Below are 18,882 nucleotides of genomic sequence, written 5' to 3' on the forward strand. Positions count from 1 at the left end.
TGAAAATCCTTTTTTCCTGCAATGTTGTGTTTGCATGAAGAAATTTGACTGAAAACTAGAACGTGTCTGAAGAATATTGTTACAGCATATCAAAAATGAGCTGGAAGAAAGGGATTTTTTTTTTCGCAACCTCCACAGTGGCTAGAATACTTAGTCAGAAACAACTGCTAAAATGCTCCACTCATCACCCCACCCCCAATCTAAAACTGCTTCCAAGTACCACAAATTAGTTTATTTTACTTTTCTTTTTATACTTTCACATTTAGATTCCCATGTTCCAGCTAATTATAGTTTCAGTGTAATTTCAAGTTGTTGTCGAGCCAAATAGTTGATTTTTATCTAGTTTATTGCCCTATTTTGTTCTTCAAAAGCAGTAAATATTCTAGGCCTCTAGTAGTCTCTCAGTAGAAGACACTGTGGTGAAGTGGAGTGATTGACTGTTGAGACGGGTGGTCGTGTTAGTGAAAGAAAAACCAGGTTTTCCGTTATTCCATCAGACAGGTAAATTGGAAACTTCGCACAACATACTGTGATTAACCTTTGTGGTGACTGCAGGGGGAGTGGGGTTTGAGAATAAGTGCACTTTCCCAAATGGGTCATAACAAAGTGAAAAAAGATTCATACTGCATAGCATTTACTGCTTCGATGGCTCATGTTTTTGAAAGATACAACTCCGCTGCCTATTGAAATCTGAAAATTAAGATTTCCTGAAATGGACCCAGAACCCCAGTTCCCCTACATCCCCAAGACTGCCTACTTCCAGTGCCATAAGATCACCCGTCCTTGCCCCTGCCCCGGTTCCTGAGCTGCTAAAATCAATCCTGCAGGCTTTTGTCAACCACCCTCCACCTCACCACCACCCTACCCAGGGCTCAAACAATCCAATGCTCCCCTTGCTGCCATCTTAACTTGCACTCTCCATATATGGCCAATAGTGGGCAAGTGAAAACAAAAATAATCAGTGATATACGAAGTCAGATTTGGAGGAGTGCAGAGATCTCGGAGGGTTGCAGTGCTGCAGTAGGTTGTAGAAATGGGAAAGGGCAGAATGATGGAGGTGTTTGGAAAAAAGGCTGAGAGTTTTGAATCGGAGGTATCAATTGCTGGATTGAGAGCCAACAAAGGTCATTGAGCAGAATTGTACATTCTGTGATAGGATATATGCAGCTAGTGTTTAGATAAAATCTATTCATCATGTGAAGCACTCCCATCATCTTGGGGGAATATTTCCTTTGCTTGAGTTCATACCGAGATCAAACCAGCTCCTTTTGTTTAACTTAATTAAATGCCCTTCAAAGACTTGATAATCAAGAAGAAATATCTCTGTATCTGTATCAGTTTTCATTCACCTTAGCTCACAGCCAAAAAAAAATACTTTACTTAAACTGAGCAACCAGCACAGTGGTACAATAAGCCAGGTTTTGAGACATAGTACAAAGATTTGAAAACAAAATCTAAAAGAGTGTAGCACTGTTGGAGTATTAGTGCTGAGGGAGTGCTGCAGCAAGCAAGTCAGTAATCAGCTGTGTTTTACTGTCAGAGGGTCAGTACTGAGGGATTATTGCACCTTCACAAGGTCACTACTGAGGAACTACCACACTATCCCTAATCAGTACTGAGGGAGTGTCACAATGTCACAGGGTCAGTACTGAGGGAGTGCCACACTGTCACAGGGTCAGTACTGAGGGAGTGCCACACTGTCACAGGGTCAGTACTGAGGGAGTGCCGCACTGTCACAGGGTCAGTACTGAGGGAGTATCACCCTGTCACAGGGTCAGTACTGAGGGAGTATCACCCTGTCACAGGGACAGTACTGAGGGAGTGTCGCATTGCCACAGGGTCAGTACTGAGGGAGTAAGAACAATGCAGTTTTTTAATTGGACTGGTCAATATTCATCCCTCAACACAAGCACTAAAACAAATTATCTGGTCATTGAGACATTGCTGGTTGTGAGTACTCACTCCGTGCAAAAATATGTAAAACCGTCTTCACTTCAAAAGCGCTCTTTAGTTAACTATAAAACATAAGACATAGTAACAAAAGTATTCCATTTGGCCCAGTGAGTCTGCTCTACCATTCAATTAAATCATGGCTCTTAATTAATCCTCAACTCCACTTTTTCGCCACATGTCCCTTGATTCTTTGGCGAGTTAAAAATCTTTCCATCTTGTCTTTCAATATTCCTAATGGCGCAGTCTCGACAGGCATCTGCAGTAAAGAATTCCATAGATTCATTACCCTCAGAGATGAAATCTCTGTCTCAAATGGGCAACCTTTATTCTGAGGGTGGATTTGACTGGAATGGCTGAAGAAAGGAATTTAACAGAAAGATGAACATTCAGTAAGGAAAAAGGATAGTAGGAAGGGGATAACACAAGCTTACGCAATATGAATACAACATGATAATCTGGAGGACTGTGAAAATTTTAAAAACCAACAAAAGATAACCCAAAAAAAGTCAAAAACCTCTTAGAGGCTAAACAAGCAATTGATATATAAATTACAGTAAAAATTATTTGAGGAGACGAATAGATAAAGGGAAAACCAGTCAATGTAATATATTTGGATTTCCAAAAGATATTCGCTTATTTTAATTTATTTTGATTTTGATTTTACTGTCCTGTGTATTTTATAATAAGAATTCAATAAATACAGTGAAAAGCTTTCATTTGTCGCTATGATATGGTGCCGTTTTGAATAATTTAAGACTAAGGAAAGAAAAGTTATAGTTTAAAGAGTGTCCATTGGTCATCGATAAGGTACTGCATTTAAAGCTACTTAATAAGAGTCCATGGTGTTAGGAGTTTTATATTAGCATAGGTAGAGCATTGGCTAAATAATGAGAGACAGAATTAGGAGGTCATTTCTGTTTTTACTTTTGTTACTATGCCTGCTCTTACTCCTTTGTTATTCCTCTTTTTCAGTTTAGCACAGTTGTTTCTGATCCAGTTTTCACAATGTCAAACTGAATGCTAAATTCTATTATGTTATGCTCACAATATGTTATAGTTTCCTATAGGATCTTTTACTCCAAGATCATGGAATTCCTGCAGTGTGGAAAGATGGCATTCGGCCCATCACTGACCCTCCGAATAGCATCCCACCCAGACCCAGACCAATAATCTATCTCTGTAATCCCGCAATTGCAATGGCTAACCTATCTTGTGTTCACATCCCTGGACAATTAGCATGGTCAATCCACCTAACAAGCACACCTTTGGACAGTGGAAGGAAACCGGAGCACCCGGTGGAAACCCAGGCAGATAAGGGGAGAATTTGCAAACTCCACATAGACAGTCACCCAAGGCTGGAAATCGAACCCAAGTCCCTGGTGCTGTAAGGTAGCAGTGTTAACCACTGAGCAATCATACCAGCTTGTTTGTTTTATTCTCATTTATTAAACCTGCCTCATTACAGTTTCACAGATTCCAAATTGCATGAGCTCTGGTTTGGAACCACAGTATATTGCTCTCAGAAGCTGTTCCAATAACACGTTATAAAATCTTCCTTATGGCTACCTCTGCCAATTTGATTTTCACAGCCTAAGTCAAGGTTAACATCATCCATGATTAATGTACTGCCTTTTTTATATGCCATAGACACACAGAAACGTAGAAAAGATTGGAGATAGGAGCAAAACACTTTTCACTATATCTTCCTAGATATATATGACAATAAAATCATTCATCATTCATTCATTCAGCTGAAGTAGGCCATTTGACTCCTCAAACCTGTCCCACCATTCAATGTGATCATGGCTGATCATTGACCTCAAACCATAACCTTGCCATCCACCCATACTCCTTGATCCCTTTAGCCACAAGAGCTAATACAGCTTGTTCTTGAAAACACACAATAATTTGACCTCAACCACCTTTTGTGGTAGTGAATTCCACAGGGTCACCACCCTCTGCATAAATATATTTCTCCTCATTTCAGTCCTAAAAGGTCACCTTCATCCCTAAATTATGACTCCTGTTCTGGACTCCACCCCATCAGTCACATCCTTGCTGTACTAACCTGTTTAGTCCTATTAGAATTTTACAGATTCATTCTTTTGAACTCCTGTCCAATCCATAACTGACTCAATTACTCCTCATACATCAGTCCTACCATCCCAGAAATCAATTTTGTTGCACTCCCTCTGTAGCAAGAACATCCTTCTTCAGATAACAAGACCAAAACTGCACACAATATTCCAGGTATGACCTCACCAGTGTCCTGTATAATTGCAGTAAGAACATCCTTGTTCTGTACTCAAATCTCACTACGAATGCCAACATATAGTTTGCCTTCTTTAATGCCTGCTGCACTCTCTTGCTTACTTTCAGTGATTGGAGCATAAGCACATGAAAATCTCATTGAACATTCCCATGTCTCAATTTGTAGCCATTGAAATAACAATCTGCCTTCCTATCAAAGTGGATAACCTTACAGCAACCCACATTATACTGCATCTGCCCACTCATTCAACCTGTCCAAATTACAATGCAAAAATAGCAATTGACCTAGTCATCATTATGGAGACCAGTTTTTGCATTCTAGATTTATTAACTAGAATTCAAATTCCATGAGCTGCCGTGGTGGGATTTAAACCTGAATCCCCAGAGCATTAGTCAGGGACCTCTGGTTTTCTAGTGCAGTGATGTTACTACTACACTGTTATTTTATTCCCTGATTAGCTTCTGACTTATTCTCCACCCTACAGTATAGCCATACTGTTAGGAACCTATAGACCACTTCCATCAGTATCTTATTCCCCTTATTATTTCTTATCTCCATCCATACGAATTCGACATCTTTCAATTCAAGATCACTGTAAAGCACTTTGATATATCCTGTGATCATGGCAGAGATGCTATAGAAATACAAGCCTTTCCTTAACTGATAAATGCTCCTTGAAAACAATTTAAGATTTAATTATTCATCAGAGTTGAGAGCGAGTCATCTTCTGCTCCTCACCTGTCTAGTGCTGTACTGGTGGGCATGCTTCTTGCAAATCCTCGAATTCCTGTCTTCTGGAAGTACGGAATGCAACAGATATTTGCTGCAATCACGGCAACGGAGTCTGAAGGATTGACGAAGAACCCATTTCGGCCAAGAATCATGTTACGGTCCTGTTAAGAAGAGAATGATCTCCTTTAATTTCTATGATTTATCCTGGTCTTTAGTTCTGTCATTTAGTTTCTCAAGCCTGCATCATACTCTTCCACCCCCAGCTCACCAATGTTCATTGTTTTACTTGCATTCTGGGAAAAGGAGACAATTAACTAACTTAAAGAGGAAGACATGAGATGAAAGGTTTAATTTTTAGATCTATTTTGAGATAAATACTGTACTGCAGATACCTTATGAATCAATCCCTTTAGCAGTATGATTGCTAGTATTTTGAAGTTTCAGTTAAGAAAGCTAACTGCAAACTAAGAATTATGATTGTTTAAGTGATTAAGTGATTGTTTGCTGTTTCTTTGAAAATGTGGAAATATTATATCATACAATGAATCCCCTCTGCCTCTCCCATGTCTTTACATTCTCAGCTTTGGCACCACAGAAATTATTTTGGGAAGAATAACATTGGTTTTAAAGGTTCTCTCAGGTTCAGAAGAAAAATCATGAATGGCAGCCAAATGCTCATGATTTAGACTTTAAAACTGTCACAACTGCTCCTGTAAACCGTTGGTAACAAGCACTCTGTAAGCCCATTTTGGAATCAATATATTTCTCACACATAGTTGCATTAGGAGCTCCATGGCTATGAATGCTTAGTAGAGATTTCTTCAGATAAGCATTGCCCTCTACTTGAAAAAGATATGATAGAAATGTCAGGATCAGAAAAGATTAACGTACAGCAAAGTAGTTAGAAGCTACAATCAACCAGGACTACTAATGTGGGGAAATGTAGCAAATTTATTATTTTGTATTGCTACACAAAGACTGGTTATACTGATTATGTTAAGCACATCAAACAGTAGCTGTTACTTTGTAGATTGATTCGCCATCTGTGAAATTAAACTACTTTCTTATCCATGTGTGTATTTTAATTGATGTATTTGGCTTGATCAGTTTTCAAAAGATTGAAACAACACACACCTAAGACATATGTACAAGACACAGACAAATCATGAGGGGCTCTTACAGCTACGCCCCTGTTTATTGCTGTGGATCAATTAGACATGAAGGGCTTTTGCCCGAAACATCGATTTTCCTGCTCCTTGGATGCTGCCTGACCTGCTGTGCTTTTCCAGCATCATTCTAATCTAGACTCTGATCTCCAGCATCTGCAGTCCTCACTTTTGCCTATTGGGCAGTTCAAGCAGAGCCCTCAAACATAAAAAATATTTAGAATACTGATGGGAGCTTCCCTATGAGTCAGGATTAACTCAGAAAAGCTTTAATTAATGAAATTATCTATCTGCAAGAACAAGAAATAAATTAAAGTAATATTATACCCCGTCTCCATCAAAAGCTGCTCCAAACCCATATTCTCCTCCTTTCATAGCCTCGAGTAGAGAAGTGGCATATGTGAGATTTGGGTCTGGGTGCTGTCCACCAAAATCCTCCAGCGGCACACAATTAACAGCAGAGTTTGCAGGAGCTCCGAGCTCATCACAGAGTATCCGCCTGACATAAGGGCCCATAACTGGAAAAATAAGAAAAACCATAAATGATCATTGTCGAGCAAATGTTTTGATTAACATAAGAAATAGGAATTACAGAATGCCCCATTGCCAGTCGAGGGTGCTTGGCAGTTCAGTAAGATCATGGCTGACCTTCTACATCAGCTCGAACTTCCCCTCTGATCCCCATTCTCATTGATTCCCTTACAGCACAAAACCTACTGCTTTCAACCCAGAGTGTACTCATCCATCACCCTCTGGGATAGAGAATCCAAAAATTCATTACCCGTGGCATGAAGAAACTTCTCCTCATCTCAGTACTAAATGGCCAATCCTGTATCCCATGATGATGCCCCTAGTTCTGGTCTCCATTCAGGGGAAACAGCCTCCAGCTATTCAGTGAGTTAAGACATCTCAGAACTTGTGTTTTTCATAGATATGTATGTGTTCTGATTAACAATCTGAATTGTCAAGCTAATGACAATCTTTACAAAAATGTCAGTACCTAACATAGCTTTACTTAATCTATTATTTGGATACCAATAATTAAAATATTCTCCTATGAAATCTTCCTAATTATTCTCCCTAATCCAGTGGAAAGACTTTTACTGGTCTTGATTATCCTTGACACAACTCACAGCAGAGTTATAATTGAACAAATAAAGAGAAATTTTGATCACGGAATGCTCCTCCAACATTGTGAAAATACCAGAAATCGCACGCTCCTTCCTGAAGCTGGCACTGCCGACATCCATAGGGTTGGAGTTAGGAGCAATCCATCATTTGTGCATCCACAGTTCCCAGAAACAGCGAACATTTAAATGGATAGCTAGCATACTATGTTTGAGAGTTCAGGTAAAAAGGACTACAGGAGGTTAGTAGAGGTAAGAAACCATTTGAGATCGTGAAAAATAGATTTGCTTGTACATAAAAAGAGCATAAACTCATTGCTTTACTCTTTTATGGGATTTGGGCACTGATGGCTAGGCCAGCATTTGTTTCCTATTCCATATTGTCCTGAGCTGCAGTGGTGAGCTGCATTTGTGCTCTATAGTCATTGAAATGTAGGGACACCCACAATGCAGTTTGGGAGGAAGTTCGAGAACATTGAACTAGCAGTAAAGAGGGAGTGGTGATACAGCTCCAAGTCAGGATGATGTGTGACTTGAAAGAGAACGTGAAATTGGCGGCACTTCCATGCATCTGCTGACTTTGTCCTTCTTAGTGGATAGAGGTTGGGAGCTTGGAGTGTACTACCATAAGAGCCTTGGTGAGATACTACGGTGCATCTTGTAGATAGTGCACACTATTGCCATTCTGTATTGTTAGTGGAAGGAATGAAAATTTAAGGTTTTACGACGGATCTCAATTAAACAGACTGCTTTGTCCTGGATGATATTCTTGAGTGTTGATGGAGTTGTTACATCACACTTCTGAATTGTGCCTTTGCAGATGGTGAGAAAGGAGGTGAGCCACCCACAGCAGAATTTCAAGCCTCTTGTAGCCAAAATAGTTATATTGCTGGTCCAGTTCAGTTTGTGGTTAACGTTCACCTCCAGGATGGTGGTAATGGAGGATTCAATGATGGTAATGTCATTGAATGTCAGGAGGAGATGGTTAGATTCTCTCTTGTTGGAGATGGTAATTGCCTGGCCCAAGAGTGACATTAATGTTATTTGCCACCTATCAGCTTGAGCCTGAATGTTGTGAGGTCTTGCTGCATACAATTACACTGCTTCAGTATCTGAGGGGTCATGAATGATGCTGAACATTGTGCAGTTATCAATCAACAACCCCACTTCTGCCCTAATGGAGGAGGGAAGGTCATTGATGAAACAACTTAAGGTGGTTGGACCTAGGACGTTAAGGAGGATGAGAAGAATGTCACAAACACTTTATCCATCTAACACTAATGATAATGGGCTGAATGAATTCATTACATTGTGTCAGTAACAAGAGCCATTTAGCCAAAATCTCTTCTTAAAAATAACATCTTTCAGGCTGATGTTCATTTGATATCATCAGATGCTGAACTATTACTTTAAAGAATCATTGAATTATACAACATAGGAGGCGGCTATTCAGCCAATTAAGTCTGTGCTGGCTCTTTTGAAGAACAATCCAGTCCACCCCCATCCCTGCTCTTTCTCACAGCCCTGTAGTTATTTCTCCTTCAAATATTCATCAATTTCCATTTTGAAAGCTACAATCTGTTTCCACCACTGTTGAAGAAAATGCTTTCGAGATTCAAATCACTCGCGTAAATATGTTTTGCCTCATGCCTCTTTTTTGTTTTGTGAATCATCTAAAGTCTGTCCCCTCCAGCTGGAGGAACAATTTGCTCTATTTAAACATTTTGACCACCTCTATCAAATCTTCTCTTTGTTTTCTTTGGTCTAAGGCGAAAAAAGCCTCCTTCTCCACTCTGCCATATTAACTGCAGTCACTCATCACAGATACCTTTCTAGTAAATCTACTCAGCACATTCTCTGAGATCACAGTACCAGAAGTGGGATCCTCAGATGTTCCAGTTGAGATTGGAACATGTCAAGATAGATGCCTGCCACAGGGTGCCAAATGGGTGATTGACTGCCTGACATTCACTTCCATTGTAATCAGAGTTCAATTCCATTTTGTCATCTTCAGAGGCTATTGAATAACATTCTTTTTTATTATGGATTATTTATATTAGCTTCCACATATGTAACTGAAAGGGGCAACAACAAAGGAAGATACAAAAATAAAACAACTGTTAATCCTTAAGAAGTATACTTGCCTCCATGCATAGCATCAATCCTTATTTTCAGTTGGTTGGGTCCAGTTAGTAATCCCTTTATAGCAGTGAAGTCAAAGATGGTTCTCAGCATGTTGAGGTAAACCTCTACTGTGTCCACAATTTCAACTAAAGTGGTGGGAAACAATGAAGAGCTGATTAAAATTAGCACCATGGGAGTAGCCTCCTCTTGCAGCTCATTAATAGGTATTTGACATTCCTAAACTGTGACTGTGATTTAGGGATGGCAATATTTTCTCGACAACCTATAAAAATTGCACCATCAGAAAATTCTTCAAAGTCTTCATGCTAAACATTCATGGAAATAACTATACAGGATCTTAGTAAGACCACAACTGGAGAATTGCTATTTTGATCCAAGTGCAGCAGAGGTTCAGGAGCCTGATACTGGGAAATGACACCACTGTCTCATGAAGAGAGATTGGTTTGACTGGAGCTGTAGTCACTAGAGTTTAGAAGTATGAGAGGGGGTCTGATTGAAATGTATACAATCCCAAACAGGCTGAATAGTCTTGATGCTTTCCCTGGTTGGGATGTCAAAGTCTCAGGATGTCAAAGTCTCAGGATATGGGGTAGGCCTTTTAGGACCGAGGAAAAATGTCTTCACCCAAAAGGCCCATGGAAATCTGTGGAATTCTCTGTCACAGAAGGTTGTAGAGTCTAAGTCACTGAAAGTATTCAAGAAATAATGTTTTAGTTTTTAAAAGCATCAAGAGGGTATGGGGAGAAAGTGGAAATATAGAGAATCAGCTCTGATCATATTGAGGGTGAAACAAGCAGGAGGGACCAATTGGCCTACTCCCTCCCAGTTTCTACATTTCTAGAATGATCTCACTCACTGCTGACCAGCAGATGAGATCTCAGGGCAGATGCAAGATATGAAAGAATAGGACTTGTAGCACTGTGTCAATCCTACCTTTGGCCAGAAAGAAGCAGAGCAAGAGAAAAAAGCTTTGAAAGATTGGGTTATGAGCATAAATAATTTGTGCCAGAGTTTGCAGCAGTAGATTTCAGTAGCAGTTTGTAATAATTACAAAATTATGTTATCATCTTACTGTGAGATCCTCTTTACTGTGTTGAAACCATTCACTCCTCATCCATCCAATTTAGCAAACAGTGTCAGTAAGCAATGTGTTGAAGTAACAATAATATAATAATTACATGGAAGAATATAAAAGATCAACATTTACTGTGCTTTCACTTTTTCAAAGGAGTGAACAACATTTTTTGGGCAGATAATCTCATTGAAATGTTTTTTTAAAAATAGGGTTCACTTTTTTTTGATAGATGCAGATAATTGCATTTTGGGATTTGCAATCATTCTTTAAATTTCTCTCTTAGCTCCACTCTCCTAACCTTTGTCAGCATAGCTGAGAAGGTCAGTGACTTCTGATACTCTTTCTCTAAACTAGCCACCCTCCGATGTACAAAAGCAATTGGCTATGCCTCTTTTTTGAGTTTAATTCTCCTCTAGTTCCGGCCTCTTGAACATTTTAAACATAACAGAACTGGAAGCTGTCCCTTCAGGTGTGAGGGTACAAAGCTTTGGAATTCCTGCAGTAAACCTCTCCAGATCTCTAGTTTCCCTCTTCCTTTAAGACACCAATTAAAGATGACCTCTCTGACCAACCTTTTGCATATCCATCCGATATATGATGTAGTTCAGGGTTAAAATTTCCTTCATAGTACACACACACAAAACACACATTGCACAGCTACTCATGTTTCATTTCAGCACTTTACAGGCTTCCGAATAAAACCTTGTGTCCAACAGTTCCTCATCATAAAATCTGACTCCACTTTCCAGACAGCAGTTACTGGTAATGGCATTGCTGTTGTAAGATTCAACTCCTTTCAACCCATCTTTTGTTTCTATACTTGCCCTGTTGTCATCTGGTTTTGCACCACACACCCCCTTTTTTGTAATTTACTTTCTCCTGCCTTCCACCCTGTAACAGACCCTTCCCCTTTTCCCTGCTTCAGTATTTGCTTAAAACCTGTTACACTCTAACTTGGTGTTGTGTGATTTTTAACTTTGTCCACCCCAGTCCAATATCGGCACCTCCAAGTCACCTCTAACTTCGCCAGTTCTAATGAAAAATCATCAACATGAAATACTAATTCTGTTTCTGTCTCCACAAACAATGCCAACTGGATGAATGTATTCAGCATTTTCTGTCTTTATTAATGGATGTTATGATTACATAATGGAACAATTTTCCATTTCGGATTTTCAATATCAGAATCAAGCATTCGACTAAAGCGTAATAAAGCCAAATGCGGCTTTGCCTTAATCCTGCCTTCATAAAGTATTTCACACTCCTGTGTCACTGTGACTTTTTCCACATCAGTCATCTGAACTAAATTAGCAATTTGTTATTAAATATTGAGTAACTTTATGTTTTGAATGTAGTGCCAACTCCAGCCTCAATTAAAACTGAAATTAATTTCATGCAGGATATCACCTACAGGAAGATTACACCATACTAGCATATTAAAAACTGATATTGTTGTTCAGTGCTGGACAAATGATGTATATCCATTTGTGGATGAATTATTGATCTTTCATGTTTGTTACATCAATTGTATCTGCCAAACTGATGCCAAAAACTGAAATTCTGAGATGAGATGGAGGGAATAGGACAAGACTTGCATAGAATGTAAACACTAATATGGAATTAGTAGCCTGTTCCTGTGCTTTATATTCTATAGAAGATTGTGCAAAGAAAGATATATTCAAAAGGACAGTTGATAACATTAAAGCTATTTTCGATCAGTTCCAGATACCCGACTTTTGCCTAAATTGCTAATTTGTGTCAGGCTTTATTCAATAGATGATGGCTGAAACATTTATTAAAAAAACAGCTGAAGTCAACACCTGTGCAACCTCAATCATACTGTCCCAAGTTTCCAGGTCACAGGTCACTCAAAGTTTCTAGTCAGTCATTTGCACAATTATTTATTTCTTTAGTAAAGTTGCTGTTGTCGGTTTTACAAGTAGGACACCCTTTTCAACTGCTTTTGTGCTTAAAACACACTTGAAGTTTACTAACATCCCCACTACAGGACTCTCCTATCGACCTCTAGGCCAGAAGGTCTGGGTCCAAGGCCCACCTACTCCAGGTATGCGTTGTATTCCTGAAACAACCTTCCCAACACTATTGTGGGTGTATCATACTACGTGGTTCAAGAATGCAGCCCACCACCAACTAATCCAGGGAATTAAAAATGTGCAATCATGCTAACCCATACAGTGAAGCTGACATTCTGTGAATGTCAGATAATTTAAAAAATTCAATGATAATGAGGCAATGTAGACAATAGCTATTAAGTCATATACTACACTACATAATGAAGGTCATGTTGTTGCAGTTTCATTCCAGCAACTTGAACACCAAATCGAGACAAACATGCCACGTGTGATAGGCTTAGGGTTAAACCTATCCCAGTCCGGAGGGAATGTTGCACTGTCAGAGATCTGCCTTTCATTTGAGTTGTTCAGATGGCACTCTGTCTTCCATCTCATGTGGACATAAAAGATCCTATAGACTTTTCAAACGTGTGCAGTTGAATAAAACCTGACAGCATGCTGCTCAAGGAAATATTAGGAAAGGCAACCAATCACTTAATGAAGAGTTGGGCATATGGATGAATAGTGGAGGCAGAAAGAGACAACAGGGGAATTCTAGATCTTGCATGTCATGGCAGCTGAAAGCATGGCTACTAATGGTGGGATGGCAGAAATTATGCAGATGAGAGGCTAGAATCAGAGGAGGACAGAGCTCACAGAATGATTCAAACCACATTCCCTCTAATGACATTGTCTGCTGCACAGGCATTTGAAGTCCACCCATGACAGCAGCTTCTGCAGGTGGAGTTCAATGTGTTGACATTCCAATCTACTTAAATGGAACATCTGAACATTGGTTCCAGAGTTTGGGAAGGTTTCTAGTGTCTGGATGTCAGACTGAGCTAGGTCAGTTCTGTTGATTCATATTGTCGAACATCAGCAGTGGCCATTTGCTCTTTTCCAATATCACTGTAAACTTGCAGCAATACTTTCACTGGACATACTAGATTAGATTCCCTACAGTACGGAAACAGACCCTTCGGCCCAACCAGTCCATACCGACCCATTTCCCTCTGACTAATGCACCGAGCACTTGGCAATTTAGCATGGCCAATTCACCAAACCTGCACAGGTTTGGATTGTGGGAGGAAACCGGAGTATCCGGAGGAAACCCAACGCCGACACGGGGAGAATGTGCAAACTCCACAAAGACAGTCACCCAAGGCTGGAATCGAGCCTGGGACCCTGGTGCTGTGAGGCAGCAGTGCTAACCACTGAGCCACTGTGCTGCTAGTGCAAGTCTCAGGCCAAATTCATGAAAGAAAAATATTTAACAAATATAAGAAATAAAGACATGGGGAAGAGAAGGAATGGAAATTGTAGAAAATAAGAGAAAAATGAATAAGACAGAGCAGATAGAATATATTTTACGTTTAGAAAATATCCTACAGGCACAAATCTTGAAATCGACAAGATTGTGTCTCAGAAAGGACTTTCAGTTCAAGTTGGGTAGCTGTCAACAGTTAATAATTTCTCAAATCCTTAAATGTTTTCTGAAGTTGTTCCTGTATAACGTAATGGTCCTGAGAGTTAATGTTGATGCTGCATTAGCTCCACCTAATCTGATGATACTACACACCCAGTCGAATTTTCCCATTTGCAGTGAATAAAAGTCGGTCTGCCGTGGTGGAGGCAAATTTTCACCCGCAATCTTCCCACACATTTCACCTCATTAATTATGCAACTGAGCTACTGGTTGCATTTCTCTGGGAGTTGTTTGCCAAGCAGACAGCAGAGTTTCTAACCACCAGAATACCTTCCTGCTTCTAAGCCTTTGGTGCTAGCTGTAAAGCCCAGCTGCATGTCACTTCAGATGTTGCAGGCCAAGAACTCTCTCTGAAACTGTGTAGCTTGATCCTGAAATGTCTCAAAGGAAGGGCAAGCCAGCTACCCACTTCCAGGATAGAGATCTGGATGTGCTGGTGAATGGAACAGCAGCCCTTTTCTATGTTGGCCACAAAACAAGACTTTGTCAGCTGGGATAGAAATTGCATTGCAATTTAGTGCTGTGCCCCAAGTTAAAAGGGATACTCTGCATTATTGCAAGCAAGTTCAGAGATCTGCACCCTTTAAAGCTAAATGACACAAGCATCTATCCCCTACTTCACCAAGACAGATGGACTGAACCCTCAGTATCAAGTGCACCTTCAAGTTTGAACAGGTCAAAACAATGGTTAGGGGCAGCATGGTGGCTCAGTGGTTAGCACTGTTGCCTCATAGCACCAAGGACCGGTTTCGATTCCCATTTTGGGCAACTGCCTGTATGGAGTTGCACATTCTCTCTGTCTGTGTGGGTTTCCTCACACAATCCAAAGATGTGCAGGCCAGGTGAATTGGCCATGCCAAATTGCTAATTTAGTCAGGGGTAAATATAGAATAGGGGACTGGGTCTGGGTGGATTACTCTTCAGAGGGGCTGAAGGGCCTATTTCTATAGTGTAGGGAATCTAATTTCATCTAACTATTCTAAACCCATTTTCCAGCTGTCGGCCCAGAATATGTCAGCATCACAAGTACACATCTAAATACTTTTTAAATGTTCTCAGGGTTTCTGCCTCTGCCACTTTTACAGGCAGAGAGTTCCAGATTCCCACCATCATCTGGAAGAAAAACACTTTTCCTCCCAATTCCTCTAAAACCCCTGCCCCTGAAATCTATGTTCCCTGGTCATTGATGCGCGGAAGAAGGGGAAACGTTCCTTATGATCATGTCCTTTTAAGGACTCTCACCCACAACCTCCTCCCATACTACTAATTCTACCTGACCTCTGTTCAACTGCTCACTCAAGAGGGGTCCCTCATCATCTCTCCTACTCATGCATGACCACTAACTGCTATGCATTCATTTGCATTATACTCAATCTCTCCTTTAGCCTCACTGGAGGAAGAACTGGACCACCCTTCCAGGCTGATGTCTCCACAGCACTGATGTACCTGTAACTCCCAGACTGTTTGCATTTGACCTGTTGGACTGATTCCACCAATCCTGCCACAGTCTAATTCAACAAGAGATTTTCCTGACTGTGACAGTATCCCCTGACTGACTGCATCTTCCCTTCAGTTAAGGACTGTTCCCCTTTGCCATTCACAGATTGCCATTCGCTACAGTGTTGAGTGTGATGTTGGAGGAAAATACAACCAAGCTATTGGGTGCATTTCTCTGGTGTTGAGGTAACAAATGGACATATTCATCCACTGTCAGAGTGAAGGGTTTGTTTGTCAGTGCTCCCCAGTATCATGAGCAGACTGCCCTTCCCTCTGGGCTACAAAGTAATTTAAACCGCAAGGCAGCCTGCGACTAAGCAGCCAGGCAGAGACTGGCAGACTGTAAGTTCGTACTGAAATCAGAGAGCACTAAGGAAGTAAGCTATGTGCTGCTTGTGGCGATGTCAGCACACAGGCAGAGTGTGTAGATGCATGGCTCTCCCTGTGCACGGTGACCTTACAGGATGCTGCACCTCAGCTCCAATGTAAAGTGCTGAAGGCCTGAAGTGTTGGCTGAGCTGGTCCAAAGGCAGATGTTATGATACAGGATCAAATTACTGCAGAGGCTGGAATCTGTACTGAAAACAACAAATGCTAGAGATCACAGCAGGTCAGACAGCATCCATGGAGAGAGAGCAAGCTAACGTTTCAAGTCTAGATCAGAGCACCATCGAGGCACATAGTGACCATGGACCATGGTAGCACATTGTGCAGGAGATGTAGTGGCATGATGGGCAAGGACTGGTTTTCAGCGAACTGTAACCCGCCAGGTATTGACTCTGTTTCACTTGTCGGGAAGTTGCACTGTACAGTTTCTGAGTGGAGGAGAGCAGAATCAGAAGTGGGATTCAAATATATGGAAATAAGGAAGTTGCCACTCATGGGTGAGGTGCTGAAATCACAATCTAAGACTTGAGGGGAAATTGGGAAAAGTTTTCTCAACAGCGAGAATCTGATCTTTTCATTACCGCCCCCAGTTTGTCAGCACATTTGCCCATCTCCTGGTCATACCAGTGAGGGCAAATTGTGTGGCTGGAGGCAGTTAGCTCTACATTAGTCTTTGCAACGAGCAGGTATATTTTGTACAGTTCCTGAGAATTCTAATAATTATACCTGACTTGTAGCTGTACTTATTGCTCTCATGCAATAAGCTATCATGCTAACTAAGAACGGGGCATCTACCATTGATGATTAGACAGACCCTAGACAAAGTATAGACAAAAGAAGATTGACAGCAGTGAACTATCTCAAACAATCCTTACTCTGAACCATATACTGGTAAAGGTAACATATGCTGCAAGTTGCCATTAGTGCAGTCAGAATAATGCAACAATTAAAGCTTCAAATGGACTGGGCAGCCAGTTTGGCACAAGAGGAACGGCAAGTCTTTAAGATCAGCCTGTCACAGGTTTCAGTATCTTTGCTTCACAGGATGCAGTGCTGACCTCCAGTGAAAGAAGGTATTTCAGGAATTGTGTTATGACGCAGATTAATTCCCATGATTGCATTGGGTTGATCCTCCATGCCTCATGTAGAAGCACCATCATTGGTTGCAATCAGCAGCAGGATTTGATTGAAATCTGTCACTGACGGGGCACGTCAGCGGCCAATTCAATGCAGCTGTCTCATGTCACGTCCACTCAGCACTGCCTTGAGGAAGAATGAGCCAAGTGGGAGTCAGAGGTATGTGACCCTTCAACTTGCAGGAGCCAGTCAAAAATTCTGCCAGTGTAACAGCTGGGTGAAAATTGCAGAAACTTATCTTTGCTCCACTCAACCTGACACGCACATACAAATGCAGGAATGTATTTTCATCCCCTTCAGAGAAGTAATGACCCCAGAATGACGCTGTTGGTCTCACTGTTCAGTTAATGCCAATGATTAGCCTGCTGCCATTTTGAAAAGGTCCTACTCATAGGTGCCTAAAGCACTGTCCCTTTTAGCAAGTGGCCCCTTTTATTAGGAAAATTAGGGGTCCTTTTCTGTAAATGGGATACCTGGGATATTTTAATTTGAAAAAAATAACAGCTTTTGCTGTGATCATTTAGACTAGCTCCATGGGTGAGGAGTAAAGGCTTTTTCATAGAAACGACAGACCTTTTCCAACATGTTCCATCATTTAATTTTATCTATTCATACCTCTGTCTATCCATCTGTGTTCCTTACCCTTCATACTCCATTGCTAACTAAAAAGCTATCAATCTCAGTTTTAAATGTTCAGTGGACCCTGGACTTAACTATTCTTGGGGACAATGGTTTCTTGACTGGATGGATGGCTTTAATTTTAAGGTTTTACCTCTTTGGACTCACCTACATCAAAGGAAATGCTGTTGCTGTCTCTGCTATCATCATTTTTAATCATCTTAAATAATACATTTAAATCACTCCTCAATATTTTATCCTTGAGGGAACAAAAGTCTACAATTGCAGCTTGTCTGTATAATTTGACCTTTTTATCCTTGCCAGTCATAGATTGTTTTAACTGACCATACGAGAATAAGGGAGCTCAAACATAATCTTGTCCACAGACTCACTGGGACACGCCTCCAACACGTTTACAACACACCCAGTTATCCACCAACCACACTCCCACCAAAAAAAAATTCTTCTTACCAGCGGAATCTCTTGTCTCAATTGTCAGTGGTTGACTTGCCATAATATGCGATTTGGCAAGCTCTGCAAGTTCACTTAACAAAAGGAGCTAAGGGACTAGAATCTCAAGGTCACAGTTCAGTAGCGGAAGGGGGAAATGGGGAGTCAATCAGTTACAGGTAATAAAGGAAGAATAACTGGCATTATTATAGCACCTTCTGTGACCTCTAGATCTCCCAAAGTGCTTCACATCCAATGAAGTACTTTTTGAAGTATGGCCATTGTTATGATATAGGAAATGTTACAGACTACCTGTGCACAGCAAGATCCCACAAACAGCAACACAGCAATGACAAAATATTGTGCTTTTAGTGAGGTCTGAATGGGAAATACTGGTCAGGACGTCGGAAGAGCACACCTGCTCTTTATCAAACTGCAAATACAGTGTCTGAAATCCAGCTATCCAAAATCCAGACATGTCAGCAAACTAGGCATTTTTGTAAGTGACCTCACACATGAAATTTGATTCTTAGTTAATGAGTAGCATGTACTAGTCTGCTTTCCGGATGCAGCATAGTGATTCTAGCCAACAGTTGGATTCCAAAACCCAGAACCCAATCTTATGCAGCCGGTGACTCTTGTTGCAGGTGTGTTTGTCTGGGACACATAATGCATCTAGGGCCTCTCATGCGCCACAGAATGTATGTTCCATGTAGCTTCACTGCACTGTCATACCTTACCTTTAAAACTATCACAAGTAAAATA

At 40.7% G+C, this 18,882-nt stretch overlaps 1 protein-coding gene across 1 annotated transcript in view; it reads right to left on the reverse strand.

Moving 5' to 3' along the window:
• Positions 1–18,882, reverse strand: part of pgm5 (phosphoglucomutase 5) — a 174,057-nt gene that overhangs the window by 105,178 nt on the left and 49,997 nt on the right. The window contains exons 4-6 of the mRNA XM_043716994.1: positions 9,395–9,520; positions 6,451–6,641; positions 4,964–5,118 (exon numbers count right to left, since the gene is read on the reverse strand). Coding sequence (XP_043572929.1) covers positions 4,964–5,118; positions 6,451–6,641; positions 9,395–9,520 — 472 coding nt within the window. The remainder of the gene's footprint in view (positions 1–4,963; positions 5,119–6,450; positions 6,642–9,394; positions 9,521–18,882) is intronic.

This window comes from Chiloscyllium plagiosum, chromosome 2, assembly GCF_004010195.1.
Source record: "Chiloscyllium plagiosum isolate BGI_BamShark_2017 chromosome 2, ASM401019v2, whole genome shotgun sequence".
In the NCBI taxonomy this organism is placed as follows: domain Eukaryota; kingdom Metazoa; phylum Chordata; class Chondrichthyes; order Orectolobiformes; family Hemiscylliidae; genus Chiloscyllium; species Chiloscyllium plagiosum.